At 39.3% G+C, this 14,846-nt stretch overlaps 1 protein-coding gene across 3 annotated transcripts in view; it reads right to left on the reverse strand.

Moving 5' to 3' along the window:
• Nucleotides 1-1,122: 1,122 nt before the first annotated feature.
• HCN1 (hyperpolarization activated cyclic nucleotide gated potassium channel 1) overlaps nucleotides 1,123-14,846 on the reverse strand; it is a 317,113-nt gene continuing 303,389 nt past the window's right edge. For 2 of the 3 annotated variants that reach the window (XM_075128463.1, XM_048849357.2), the window contains 2 exons: nucleotides 6,862-7,026; nucleotides 1,123-4,676 (listed from right to left, as the gene is read on the reverse strand). In XM_075128463.1, coding sequence (XP_074984564.1) covers nucleotides 3,868-4,676; nucleotides 6,862-7,026 — 974 coding nt within the window. In that variant the 3' untranslated portion in view covers nucleotides 1,123-3,867. Of the gene's footprint in view, nucleotides 4,677-6,262; nucleotides 6,375-6,861; nucleotides 7,027-14,846 lie in introns of those variants that run through there. The other variant, XM_048849358.2, reaches the window with a different exon arrangement.

Consider the following 14,846-nt stretch of genomic DNA (forward strand, 5'->3'; position numbering starts at 1 on the left):
CATTGTTAAAAAAATTTAGGTGAAATCCTGACTCCACTGAAATCAATGGGAGTTTTGCAATGACTTAAGTCAGGATTTGACCTTAGCAATATGAGATACAAAATCATTTAAATATGAATGAAGAATGTATCTGTGTCGGGAGATATCGAATCATGATGCACATTAAGGCATCATTTATAAATACAACCATTCATTCTTCTTAAGTATTATTACAGAAACCTGCAGTTTATTGGGGTAGTATTATTCAGTATTATTTAGTATCTTGCTCCTATTCAAATTATTGGAAAAAACTCCCACTGACTTGACTGATGCAGAATCAAGCCTTTGGTTTCCTGCCACTTCAGAAAGTTTTAATTAAAAATATGCTTGCTTGAAATAGGTTTCAGAGTAACAGCCGTGTTAGTCTGTATTCGCAAAAAGAAAAGGAGTGCTTGAAATAGGTATCAAACTGCATAAAAGTTTGGATGTATATCACATGGGATTAGCAAAATATAGTGAGATAATGTTATAACGTTGAAAAATATGACAGAATATCCAAAACTCTTTTGGATTGGACCCAGGCACAGTCAAAACTGCATTAAAAATAAACTTCAGTTTCAAATATTTGTATTTGAAAAAGTGGGACATTTTAATGGCACTAGCTTATTAGTTTAAGAGCTTTAGCAAAAATTAGAATATTTTGGAATACAATTTTCCTTTATCCTGCACAGAAGATATTGCATACTGGGAAATGTTCTCATAATATTCTGAGTCCTCCTCCTTTCTAAAGTTATTGTGTGTCCATAATTACTCATTGTTTGCAGGGTTGTTGTAGCCGTGTTGGTCCCAGGATAAAAGAGAAACAAGGTGGGTGAGGTAATATCTTTTATTAGACCAACTTCTATCAGTGAAAGTGACAAGCTTTTGCTCTGTGTAAGCTATAAAGCTGGTCTCTTTTATGAGCAGAAGTTGGTCCAATAAAAGATATTACCTCACCCACCTTTTCTCTATAATCACTCATGTTTTTCTAATATCAGCTGTATATTAATTTGGAAGTTATGAAAAGGAAAAATGGCAGACAATCTGCACTTTATGATAAAACAAGACATGCTTGGTTATAAACATATCAGATCAGATCAAATATTCATTTTTATATATTTTGTTCAATTTATTAATAATCTTTTTATATATATTTATGGCTTTGAGCAAAGACAAAAGAAAAAAATCTAACTCGTCCCTGATCATACAGTCATTGAAAGAATCAGTTAAACTATTGTCTTCCCAGCAGCAGTAAGATCCAACCTTTTCATTAATACATTTCATCCTGTACAGATGTGAGATTCCATACATATGGGCTTATTTATGTACAGAGAAAATAGGTCAATTCTGGAACTAGCAATGAACATTTATATTACAGGAATGTGAGTCATTTGTTTCTTAACCTAAGTATATATACATTCATACATATATATATATATAATGTATATAATTGTATACCCTGTACCATTTTTATTGAATTAACATACAAATCCTAGATTTTGTCCACTCGATTACAAAGTCATTAAAAAGATTTTTTTATGGTTTCACTGAAAGACCACATGAATTAATGTTTCTTCATAGTGCTTAAAATAAAATTATATATATATATAAAAATATTTCACTACTAACCCCATTATACCTATTAAATGTAAACCTTAAATAGTGTCAAGGATCAGAATATGATCTTAATAAATTGGATCTAATTCATTATAAGTATTAAAATAAAATAAGGGACATTGTACTGATAAATAAATGGTCTTGCAGCGTATCCATAATGCTTCAAACATTTTTAACAATTGCTTCCTTGTACACTATTCCTGACCACTCCAATTAATAATGTCAGCAGCATGTTAATGGGATAATTACATTGATTTGTACTGGTGAGTGGGAGTTGGCAAAAATTGTAAAAAGTTTTATTTTTTTTCAGCTTGATGTACCCAGTTAAGTAAAAAGGCGTAACAGGCAGCATGGGTTCAAGCTCTGTTAGCCTTAGACCATTTACTTGGCTCTCATGTATATCTGAATGTACTGCAATACGTAGTTTGTGATGTTATTTAATTCTACCTCTGATCATTAAGGCCAGCATTAATGGCAAAAACTCCTCCTCTGAATTCATTCCTTTCACATGGTTGGCTTGCTTTTTCTTAAGAAATATGATATATGCTTTGTATTATAGTTCATAATGCTGTCTTATCAATAATAGTTGAATTACGACATATTCCGTTTCAATTTCTATTTTACTGTGACACGTCAGGCACAAATGATTATTAAAGAACTTCTTTTGTGGAGATGCTGTCGAATCACAAGATAATGTGAAGATCTGAGCAAACGAAAGAAAATGTTCACAAAACAGTATGCTTTAACCCTGCTTTCTGTCACCCTTTCCCTTCTATTTTTAAAGACTTTAAAAAAATAAACTTCATATCTATGGGCTATGTTTGACACTACATGCCATAGGATATACTATCCATTTAATTACAATATACACAGACCAAATCGTGCAATCCCAGACAGACTTGATGCTATATTCTATTTATTTCTTTTAAATTAACACCACAGTCAACTACAAAACTACAGTGAAGACACAGAAAGCACCTGAAAGTCTAAATTAAGCTGTGGTTTACGAATAATCCTTTAAATGAAAAACCTCACTTCTAGCCTTAAAACAGAGATTGAGAGTCAGCATTATAGGAAATTTTAAGGTAGACACAATTAATGAATGCTTATCATTTTCTAAAGCCAAAAAGTTACTGTAAGCCTTTTCCTACAAGGGCTGACCGAACCTATATTTTTGTGGTTTTTTGTTTTTTTACAAAAGCATGCATGGACTATTTTCAGATGCTGTTTAGGGCAAGGAAGAAAAGTGATGGCATTGGTGAAGTACAAGCACTTTGCAGGATCAAGCGTACAATTTTGCATAAAAACAGTGCATGTAAAAGTAATATTGCCATTGCATTACAATTTAACAGTTGTGTTGCTCTTAAATTTAATAAATTTTAAAACTGTAAAGTTATGAAGTGAAGAGCTGAAACTAAATTTCTAAACAAAGACCTTGCAATGATACACCACACAGCAGCTATTTTTGTTTGGGTCTAAAAAGTTTTTTACAATGACAATATTTATAGTTTTCATCAAAGTCTTCTGCAATATGAAGATAGAAGTCCACCCAGTTTTCTGAAATCACAGAATGATTTACATGTTTTGAGATTACAATTATCCAGAGCAATGGTAATGCTAGTTCTTCTACTGCATACGGCTGGAGTATATTTCTTCTTCAATCTAATTGTCAATGGAAAGCACTAAAATGAAATTTGGACCAATAAAATGGGAGATTATGATTGATTTTCCATGATAAATGATTTACAATTTTTATACAGAAATGCAATTAATGAAAGTTAAAAGTTATTATTCAATAGGTGCTATTTCCTAGTTAGTTTGAGGGGTGTTTTTTTAAGTTTATTTCCTGGAATAAATAATACGGTCATTTAACATATAAAGTGTATTATCATTGGGTTATTTTTGTCCCCCCTCCCTTTCCCCCCGCCATTGAAATAGGACATCTCCTCAGAAGTAGAGAAATATGCTAGATTAATTTTAAAGTAACACACATTAAAAACAAATAATATTACAACAAAATCTAGGCTCCTTTAATGAAAAAAAGACAAATTCTAACCAAGTCTTTTAAATGCCTTTTTGGATCTATACGTTGTATTCGTTATGAAGGGCAGAGCTGTCTAAAATATTTTGTTTCATAGTAGGCTGCCAGGGTCTATCAGGAAATAGGCTAAAATAGTTTCTGGGATGTTTTCAGTTCATTACAATGTCTCTGCTTTTCACAGTTAACAAGGATCATAAGTTTGAAGCAAATCGCGGTTTGTCTCCTTCTTGGTCTGTGTTTAAGACTGTGGAAGAATCCCTTTGTAGAACAGCTGTTGGCGGCGGGGCCCCTCGGTTAGGAGGAATTGCTCCTGAAGACATTTGACGGAAGAGAGCAACTCTCTGAGGGACAGTGCCTCTGCTCCCAACCTGCATACCTGGACCTTGAACACTAGAGACAGGTTGTGGAATTGAGGCGAGAGACTCTCCCACTGTTGGATGAGGTCTAGAAACGAAAGTGGAAATCTCATGGGGCAAAGAAGGCTGTGAGGCAGAGAGAGGCCTCACCTCTCTTGTCAGGTTAGTGTTGTGAAGGGCTTGTGTACTCTTGTGAACTTCATTTTTCTGTGATGAACTAGGCATCTGCTGCTGCTGCATCAGTGACAACTGTGAAGAAGTTGGGGATGCATACTGAAAAGTTCGACCTGCCAGAGGGCTCTGTACTGGCGGACTACAGACTGCAGTAGTATAAGAGCAAGGAGAGAGAACGACAGCTTGCTGGGGCACCTGCGTGCTCGGTGTTGGAGAATGCAAGTTTCCATGTGATAGGCTGGTCACAGTATACACAGGAGGAGACTGTGTCCTGATTCGCGATGATGATGCCGTGGTTGAAGAGCTAGAATTCAGTGCTGGCATTTGCTGTAGACTAACTGGGACAATAGCCTGCACCATCTCTCTGTCATGTTTTACTATCTGCTTCAAGATCTCATTCTCCTGATTGTTGAAAACTCCAGTATTGAGATCTTTCTGGAACTTCTGCAGGAGAAGCGAATTCTTCTTTCCTTTAGAAAGAAAGAGGTACAAGAGCAGATGGGTTAGCAGGTCTGGCGCCCAGTAACAGATTCTCACACTCACAGTGTGAGTGCATGCAAGGTGTCTTAAGACCGTGATAAAACACAAAGTCCATTGTCAGTCATGCAGTACAGCTCAAGTTCTGGGTGTCAGACAGCCTACGTAGTAGTGCTGTAATGATCTTCCTAGGGGGTGAGGGATGAAAGAATTCTTCTTTCCTAGCTGTGGAGCAGTGCTGAACCACTCTTGGGGTACTTCTGCAGTAGCTCTCATACTGCACACACAACCCAGACCAGCTGACTCTGCTACACACCCCACATGCTCTGTAGCTAAACTGCCTGCCTTAACAACACCGTACACTGAGAGAGATGTGAACTTTCTGCATCAGCATGGTACCTCTTTACTTATAATGCACCATTATTATTAAAATTATTTTCAACATGTAACCATGACAATTTACTGAACAACAGGGGGTGGGAAAAGCGACTAGACTAAGTGTAAAAAATTAATCTCTCTCTTTATCAAGCTGTCCTAATTTCCTGAATACTAAACTGTTACATAAGTTATAAATATATCTGCTATTTAGCACATTTCTTGGAACTAATTATTAGACATTTGTAACTAGTGACTACCAGACTCAGAGAAGTAATCTCTAAATATCTGTGACCTAATATAACTCATTGCTTATGTGGTACCTGGTTGTGTAATAATCACTGTAAATTAAATACCTGGGATCTCTCACAGGTTATGGTTTGACTAATGGCTGTCAGTGTTTTGCCCATCTGTGAAGGTACAGGCAGGCAGTATTTCTCAGTGTATCAATTGAATCAGACATACAGGAATAACAATTCCAACTAAATTGATCTTATTTTTTATATGAGAATTTGTACTATTTTTGTCATCTGAAGATTTCCTATTAATAGAAACTCTATTAAATGCTACCATTAATAATATTTATTATTTGTTAAGCACTGACCATATGCATAGTTCTGTGCAAGGACATAATCAAAGATATGATCCCAGAACGAAAGAGCTTGCAGCATCTTGATTTACTAACTCAGTGCACCACATTCTCAAAAGCTAGTCTCCTTTTTTATGTCTGCAAAATGTTTGCACAAATATTTTTAAATGTATTTGCTAAATAAATGTTAGCAAAGGTCTGTTATAAATATTGAATTCTTTGCCTGTTTTTCATAGTAAATATTTTAAGCTGTGTACACCTTCTTGTGCCCCTATGACTAACATACTTCAAGCTCCCTACAGTCGCAACTTGAAGAAACTGCTAAAACTAAACCACTTTGGTGAAGTGTTTAAACTCTAATGCCAACCCTACTGAGTGAAAATTCTGTCTGTCTGTTCTGTTAGGGTCTGATCCTGGAAGGTACTTGTGGGAGTTCAAGGTGTCCAGCATCTTGCAGGAGTTACAGATTTTAAAGTGAGAAAGAACCACTGTGATGATCTAGTCTGACCTCCTGCATAACAAAGGTCAAATAACTTCTGTATTAAGCCCACAATCACTAGCTGAACTAGAGCATAACTTTGAGAAACAAACCCAATCTTGATTTAAAGATTTCAAGTGGTGGAGACTCTACCTCATCACTTTGTCTTTCACTTGGACATCTTAGACCTGATTTTCTGAACATCAGCAGATTCCAGCGATTTCAATTCAAGTTGCAGATGCTCAGCACCTTTGGAAATCAAATCCATAGCAACCAGCTTGTGAGGTAAATGAGGGCTTCAAGCAAAGCACAGAGTGGCTTCAACTCCCATTGGCTTCTGTGGGTGTTGAAAGCACTCAGCTCCTCTCAGCATTGGTTTCTTTGACTATAAACTATATGGGGCAGGGAAATATTATCTATTTTTCACTAACCTAATCACTGAACAATGTGGTGCACATTAACAGCACTATGCATGATTAATAAATAATAATCTTGATACTTAAGGTATAGAAAATAAACCCCAGACTAAAATAAAATCTTTTTTCGTATTTAAAAATAACCTCGCAGAACTTCTTGTCTTACCACATTTCTTATTCATAAGTCAACAGAACATTTCCTGCAGTGGAAAAGTAAGGTAATTTTTTAAAAAAAGGGTTTAATTTTGGAATATTAGATTTCCACTCAGAAAAAAATTAATATTTTAAGAATAAAGTCAAATATAAAAAAAAAACAATACCTATTCTGTCTAGTCTGTCAATGGCCACTGTTTCAAAGGCCCTCCTCATCATGGGGTACTCCTCCAGAACCTCGTTGAAATTGTCCACGGAGAGGGAATAGAGACGGCAGTATGTATCGGCTCTGACACTGGCAGTGCGGCGGCCCTTAGTCAAAAGGCAAATCTCTGGGGAAAGGGAAACAGCACACACACACACACACACACATAGGAAATGAAAAAGTCAGTGAACCATGTGAAACTTCACAGATAGAAAGGGATTTAGTGCTAACAAATAATAATTCTGTACACAGCACCGATTTCGCTGCTGCTGCACATCAAGATTCCAGGGGTAATTCTGAAAGAGTCTGGTTCTCTTCAATAAACTGAAGGAAATCAATTTGGTTTAAAGGCTATGGTTTCGGCTTATTTTTTCTAAATACATACACATAACAATTAGTTAAACTTTTAAATGATTCTTCTTAAGATGCCTGAAATAATCTATCTAGTTTCAAACTTATTTTGCGGATCTGACTCATCCAAGTAGTTCTGTTGATTTCAGTAGGCATATTCAGGTGAGTGGAGGGACTGGGTCAATATTTCAACAAGTTTGCTAACACAATTATAATGCTTATAATTAAAATAATATTCATATAACAATAAATTATAATGTTATAATACATAATATTAATAACAGTTATAAGAGATACAACTTTCTAATATTAACATAGGGAAACATTTGGGATATTAATTAACATTTTACTACTTTCCCTCTTAAGGCTATATTGTACATCTAAAGCATCTGTGATAGTAGATTCATACTGGATAATAAAAGCCTCAGACCTACAACTGGCTCCACATGGGTAGACCCCTGAATCCACATGCATGCAGTTGTTTGATAAGGGCCAAAGTTACCTTCAGACACCATACCTGTGCAAGAACATAACAGGGCCCAGCTCAGGCAAGGCTCCCCATTGAAGTCACCAAACGTGTCCAGTACACACGTGAGTATAGATATTACTCTCACATACGTTAATGCTTTAAATTGACACTATAGTAGAATATTGTTAATTTGTAATTTGCTAATATTCACAGCCCATCATTTGCTTGCCCCAATCTTTTCCCATTGCTCAATGAAGATGTGTTAGTGAAGTTTTGTATTACATAATCTGTAATGCCACAGAACATTAACTACTACATATTATATAGCACTAATCAGGAATTTTTTGCCAGAAAGTCTAAACCGAAAGTATTCGTGGGAAAGAGTCAGCGTGGACACATTTCCTGGTTTAAATTTTTTTTGAAACAAAAAGTTCTGCTTTTTGGGTCAAAACGTCTTTTTGTTTCAAAATTTAAATAAATTTACAGTAAAGAAATGTAAAATAAAAAGATTGAAAGTGAAACAAAACATTTAAAAATTATCAAAATGAAACATTTCAGCTGAGCTCTTCTGACTTGTTCAGGGATTTCTGGTTCGCAAAAAATTTCAAGGTTTTTACTGTGTCCTATTTCAGGACAAGAAAAAATTTTGAAATCTCAAAACACTCACATTATGGGAAAACTGTTTCCTGCCCAGCTATAGTATCATAACAAATGCTAAAACTAAATTACAAATAGATGAACAAATGGATGAACAAAGCACATTGGGTAGGGTGACCATATTTCCCAATGCTGAATACTGGACACCTGGTAAAACTACTCGTATTCAAGAGAGTTTGACAGCAATCAATCAGAACTATGCAGTACAAACAAGTCAAATTAATATATCAAGTTGACTGAGCCCCTGTTAAAAAGAAATACTGCATAGTTGGATTCTTTTTTATTTACCTTATCTTTAAGACTTTAGGGTTCACACAGGGAGGGGTGACACACACACACAGACAGAGGTGAAACACACCCATACACCTCTCTCACACACAGGGGGGAATGGCTAACTGAGCCTCCCCTCCCTGCCCAGCGCTCTCCACCCTCCATACTGGGCTGGGCCCCTGGGATGGACCTGCCTCTCCTGATACCTAGTGCCGCGTCTTCCTGAGGCAACACATGGGGAATGGGGGCACATGTCCCCCCTCCCCAGATTTCTGCCAGGGTTCACACCAGAATGTGGCCAGCAGCAGCCTTTCGGCACTTTGTGGGAGAGCAGGGACGGGAGCTGCTTCCAGTCACTGGGGGGTAGGGTGGGAGGGATGACCTATCTTTGCAGAGCTCATCTCTTCCCCCTGCCTCCATCCCCTGTATCTGGAAGCAGCTTTTCCCTTTCTGCTCACACTGTGTCACACTGCAGCTAACACCTCCAGGCTGCTGCTGGCCATGGACCTAATCCAGCCGCCTCCTGTCCCCTGGCTACAGCGAGGCCAGGAAGGGGTTAAACTCTAAGGATGCATTGTGCACCGGGGCACAGTGAACCTGACTCCAGGGGCTTCAGCAAACCTAGCCAGAGAGGTGGCTCAGCAGGGGAGGGTGCCTAGGGGTCAAAGCAGCCCCATGCTCCCTGGGGGCAGGACCCAGGGCGGGCGAGGGGTGGGGGGGGGAATAGGGTGCTAAGCTTCTGCCCAGGGGGTTGCTGTGGATCCTGCAGGTTCAGGGGGTGAACAGGCTGGAAATTGCTTCCCCCCCACTCCAGAGCTTAGCTGAGGGGTGGAGAGGCTACCCTGTGCCAATGCAGTGCGGGGCTTAGCAGACGCAGGGCTCGGCTCCTCCTGGCCAGCACCCCAGGCCGGAGGGTCTTGGGCTTTCCTGGGTCGCTGACCCAGCCAGAGGCAGTGGGGGGAAGAAAGGAGCCTGCCATCCAGGCTGTTGGTGAGCTAAGTGCTCCGATAAGGGGCTGCTTCTCCACACAGCACTGGGAGCATGACGGGATATGGAGGAGCAGCAGGGATGCAGGGGTGAATGGGCAAAGCAGGGAAAAGACAGTGAGAGGGGGAGCATGTAAATGGCAGATGGGTGAGCAGCAAAGGTGACACTTATTCCTACATCATGCCCATAATTTCTGGTTGAGCTAGAGCATATCTTTTAAAAAAAACCTTCAGTTCTGATCTCAAGTCTTCAAGTGATAGATAATAATGGTAAAAGAATCAGTGGTTTAGGTAAGGATTGAGAAATACCTTGGAATATCAGGAAATACCAGGATGGAGGAGAAAGAGCCCCTAAGAAAATATCAGAGAGGGCTCCATATTTTCGAATCATAGAATATCAGGGTTGGAAGGGACCACAGGAGGTCATCCAGTCCAACCCCCTGCTCAAAGCAGGACCAATCCCCAACTAAATCATCCCAGCCAGGGCTTTTTCAAGCCTGACCTTAAAAACCTCTAAGGAAGGAAATTCCACAACATCCCTAGGTAACCCATTCCAGTGCTTCAATGAAGCTGAACTTTTTCATTCCAAAACTCAAACTACAACATTATTCTGAAATTAATGTGTACATCTCTGGAGTTGTGATGGGCATTTCTAGCAACATCTCCTGATACGTTCAAATTCTAATAGCGATTATAAATACACTATGTTGCTCAGGTGTAAGGATTTCATTTCACTACATCATCAAGTACCAGTTGCAACCTAGCCATGACAATTTTGTAATTCATTTTATTTTTTATTTTTACATTTGAATAAGTTCTATCTTGTCAACTGTTACTCCAGAAAAAGCTCTTGGACATAATGAAACAGATAAAATATGAAATCTCATTGTACTTTGACTTTGCACAAGGAAAAGGACTAGAACACAAAGCCTTTTAAGTTGCCCTGTCAACCACCATGCTGCTTTTGAAAGACCTGCACTATTTCACGCAAATGGATCAATATATTTTATGTCGAGGATACAGGAATGAAACCCCCAATGTTGTATTTTAAATCTGTCTCATAGGTGTCAAATATAATAGCAAATATGCACCATGTCCAGTGCCTAATAGTTAAGACACTTCTTGATACTGAACTAGTTTAAAAAGGCTATCAAATGTAAACAATAGTGGAGAAAATATCTGTAAATAGCGCAAAGAAGCAGAGGTGTCCTTTATTATAAAAGGAAAGAAGCTGTGACCCACTACACACTCATATTCTCATCTGTGGCTGGCATGGTACATTGCCATCCTTTTGACACTGTGAAAGTGTCAAACACTTTTATTTTTCCTCCTCAAGCTTAACTATTTCTTCAGTTCCAATTAATGATTTTAGGTGATAGACTGCAATGAATCTGTAATTCAACTCTTATGTAGGTTTATTTTACTAAAAACACAATCTGTTTGGACAATTGTTCCCTGGAACATTACAAAACAAATGCTAATCACAGTCCTAATGAGAAATGGCTTTTGAAAGCACTAAACAATGCTACAGGCATCAGTTTATTTTTATAGCCCATCTTTTACATAACTGTGATTAACTCAGCAGTTTAATTAAATGGGAAAATCATAATTTGTACTTCGCTGTCATGGGACTGCTTCACAGATGGCACCTTACAACTCAAAAGTATACGGAAAGTGGATCAATTACAATGCACACGTACCTTTTAAAAAGTCAAAGCAACATACGTAGTAATAACAATTTTAAGATAAAAATGTTTTGAGGATTATGGGCATTAATATTGACTATCTGTAATATTAAAACATAAGAACAACAATCCCAGTAAGAGGCTAAATGAGTTGTGCTCATCAGTTATCTTCCTACATGTCAGTATTTAAATAAGTATGTCAATTTTCAGACTTCTACACAATATACATTTCCAAAGAAGCCTGTACAAACAAAAGAACATCTATATCTCCACCATGTAAAACTAAGTGGAAAATATGTGGAATTACAAATCTAGGTCTGCAAGCAGAATTTCCTGAAATAATGCATAAATGCAACAGACTTTCTGGACAGGCACGTCTAGATGCCCAAATGATACAGCTAAGAAAAATTAAATAGGGATGAAATAAATGAGTTGGCCCATATTAAATGACTTCTTAGTAGTCTGGATTAGCACAGGGAAGACCTTTGCAAGGAGCAGAGAGTAGAAAAATAATAAGAGAGTAAGGGGCAAACTGACTCCTAAAAATAGCCAGTGCTAGCTAGCAGTGGCTAAAAGGGTAAGTTACTGACCTGTAACTCAAGGTTCTTTGAGATGTATGGTCCCACTGTGGTTTATGCATGTGCACTATGTGCCCAGAGCCGGACAATTTGAAAGCAATGTCTGGTGGTCTGTGCACGCACCCTGGCTCACCTTGTGTCTCCATCCAAGGGAACAAAAAAAAGAGTGGACTGACCGCCTCTACAGTTCCTTCTCTACCACAAATTAGATAGAGCTGAAGCAGAGGGGAAGGAAAGAGGATAGTAGACTACAGATTGAAACTAAACATCTCAAAGACCCTCCAGTTTCAGGTCAGTAACTTCCTTTTCTTCTTTGAGTGATGTCCCTATTGTATCCCACTGTGGGTGACTCACAAGCAGTACCTAAGGAGGAGGGCGTGAGGATGTAGACGGAAGGGCTGAGAACTGCCATCCCAAAGGAGGCATCAGCAGAGGAGTCCCACACTGGGACATGTTTTGCAAACTGGTGAACGGAGTCCCATGTGGCTGTCTTACAGATCTCAAGGAGGGGAACATCCTTAAATGATGCCATTGCTGTAGTTTGTGCTCTGGTGGAATGAGCTCTTTCCCCATTGAAGGGAGTGGGGGGTTCAACAGCTGATAGCAGAGTAGAATGCAGCCAGAGATCCCTTTGGAGATTCTCTAGGTCAGTGGTTCTTAACCTATTTACGATTGTGGGCTGCATATACAGCTTTCTATGTGTTATATGGGCTGCATCCACACACTATACATACTACCTGTACATCTAAAAAAACATAAGGTTTAGTATTTGTTATATGACAGCAATATAATTCAAACTGATACAGTACCTTTCATTTCAACCCAGGCATATGTCTACCAAGAGCATTTTAAATTAGCAAAATAAGTGAAAACATCACTGTTACAATTATTAATTTATGTAAGGGTGGTATGGCATGGTATATTGTACCTACTGCTCTAGGTGGAGATGGCGTGCCCCCTAATTCTTTCTGCTACAGCAACAAATAGTCTTGGGGATATCCTGATTGGTTTTGTTCTTTTCAGGTAAAATACAAAGGCCCGCTGAACACTGAAGGAATGGAGTCTTAATTTCTCTGCAGACGTGTACAGTTTTGGGAAGAAGAAAAGGAGTACTTGTGGCACCTTAGAGACTAACCAATTTATTTGAGCATGAGCTTTCGTGAGCTACAGCTCACTTCATCAGATGTATACCGTGGAAACTGCAGCAGACTTTATATACACACAGAGAATATGAAACAATACCTCCTCCCACCCCACTGTCCTGCTGGTAATAGCTTATCTAAAGTGATCAACAGGTGGGCCATTTCCAGCACAAATCCAGGTTTTCTCACCCTCCACCCCCCCACACAAATTCACTCTCCTGCTGGTGCTAGCCCATCCAAAGTGACAACTCTTTACATAATCAAGTCGGGCTATTTCCTGCATAGATCCAGGTTTTCTCACATCTCCCCCACCCCCATACACACACAAACTCACTCTCCTGCTGGTAATAGCTCATCTAAACTGACCACTCTCCAAGTTTAAATCCAAGTTAAACCAGAACATCTGGGGGGGGGGGTAGGAAAAAACAAGAGGAAACAGGCTACCTTGCATAATGACTTAGCCACTCCCAGTCTCTATTTAAGCCTAAATTAATAGTATCCAATTTGCAAATGAATTCCAATTCAGCAGTTTCTCGCTGGAGTCTGGATTTGAAGTTTTTTTGTTTTAAGATAGCGACCTTCATGTCTGTGATTGCGTGACCAGAGAGATTGAAGTGTTCTCCGACTGGTTTATGAATGTTATAATTCTTGACATCTGATTTGTGTCCATTTGTTCTTTTACGTAGAGACTGTCCAGTTTGACCAATGTACATGTCAGAGGGGCATTGCTGGCACATGATGGCATATATCACATTGGTGGATGTGCAGGTGAACGAGCCTCTGATAGTGTGGCTGATGTTATTAGGCCCTGTGATGGTGTCCCCTGAATAGATATGTGGGCACAATTGGCAACGGGCTTTGTTGCAAGGATAAGTTCCTGGGTTAGTGGTTCTGTTGTGTGGTATGTGGTTGTTGGTGAGTATTTGCTTCAGGTTGTGGGGCTGTCTGTAGGCAAGGACTGGCCTGTCTCCCAAGACTTGTGAGAGTGTTGGGTCATCCTTTAGGATAGGTTGTAGATCCTTAATAATGCGTTGGAGGGGTTTTAGTTGGGGGCTGAAGGTGACCGCTAGTGGCGTTCTGTTATTTTCTTTGTTAGGCCTGTCCTGTAGTAGGTAACTTCTGGGAACTCTTCTGGCTCTATCAATCTGTTTCTTTACTTCTGCAGGTGGGTATTGCAGTTGTAAGAAAGCTTGACAGAGATCTTGTAGGTGTTTGTCTCTGTCTGAGGGGTTGGAGCAAATGTGGTTGTATCGCAGAGCTTGGCTGTAGACGATGGATCGTGTGGTGTGGTCAGGGTGAAAGCTGGAGGCATGCAGGTAGGAATAGCGGTCAGTAGGTTTCCGGTATAGGGTGGTGTTTATGTGGCCATTGTTTATTAGCACTGTAGTGTCTAGGAAGTGGATCTCTTGTGTGGACTGGACCAGGCTGAGGTTGGTGGTGGGATGGAAATTGTTGAAATCATGGTGGAATTCCTCAAGGGCTTCTTTTCCATGGGTCCAGATGATGAAGATGTCATCAATATAGTGCAAGTAGAGTAGGGGCTTTAGGGGACGAGAGCTGAGGAAGCGTTGTTCTAAATCAGCCATAAAAATGTTGGCATACTGTGGGGCCATGCGGGTACCCATAGCAGTGCCGCTGATCTGAAGGTATACATTGTCCCCAAATGTGAAATAGTTATGGGTAAGGACAAAGTCACAAAGTTCAGCCACCAGGTTAGCCGTGACATTATCGGGGATAGTGTTCTTGACGGCTTGTAATCCATCTTTGTGTGGAATGTTGGTGTAGAGGGCTTCTACATCCATAGTAGCC

The sequence above is a fragment of the Caretta caretta genome, chromosome 5, assembly GCF_965140235.1.
Source record: "Caretta caretta isolate rCarCar2 chromosome 5, rCarCar1.hap1, whole genome shotgun sequence".
Classification (NCBI taxonomy): domain Eukaryota; kingdom Metazoa; phylum Chordata; order Testudines; family Cheloniidae; genus Caretta; species Caretta caretta.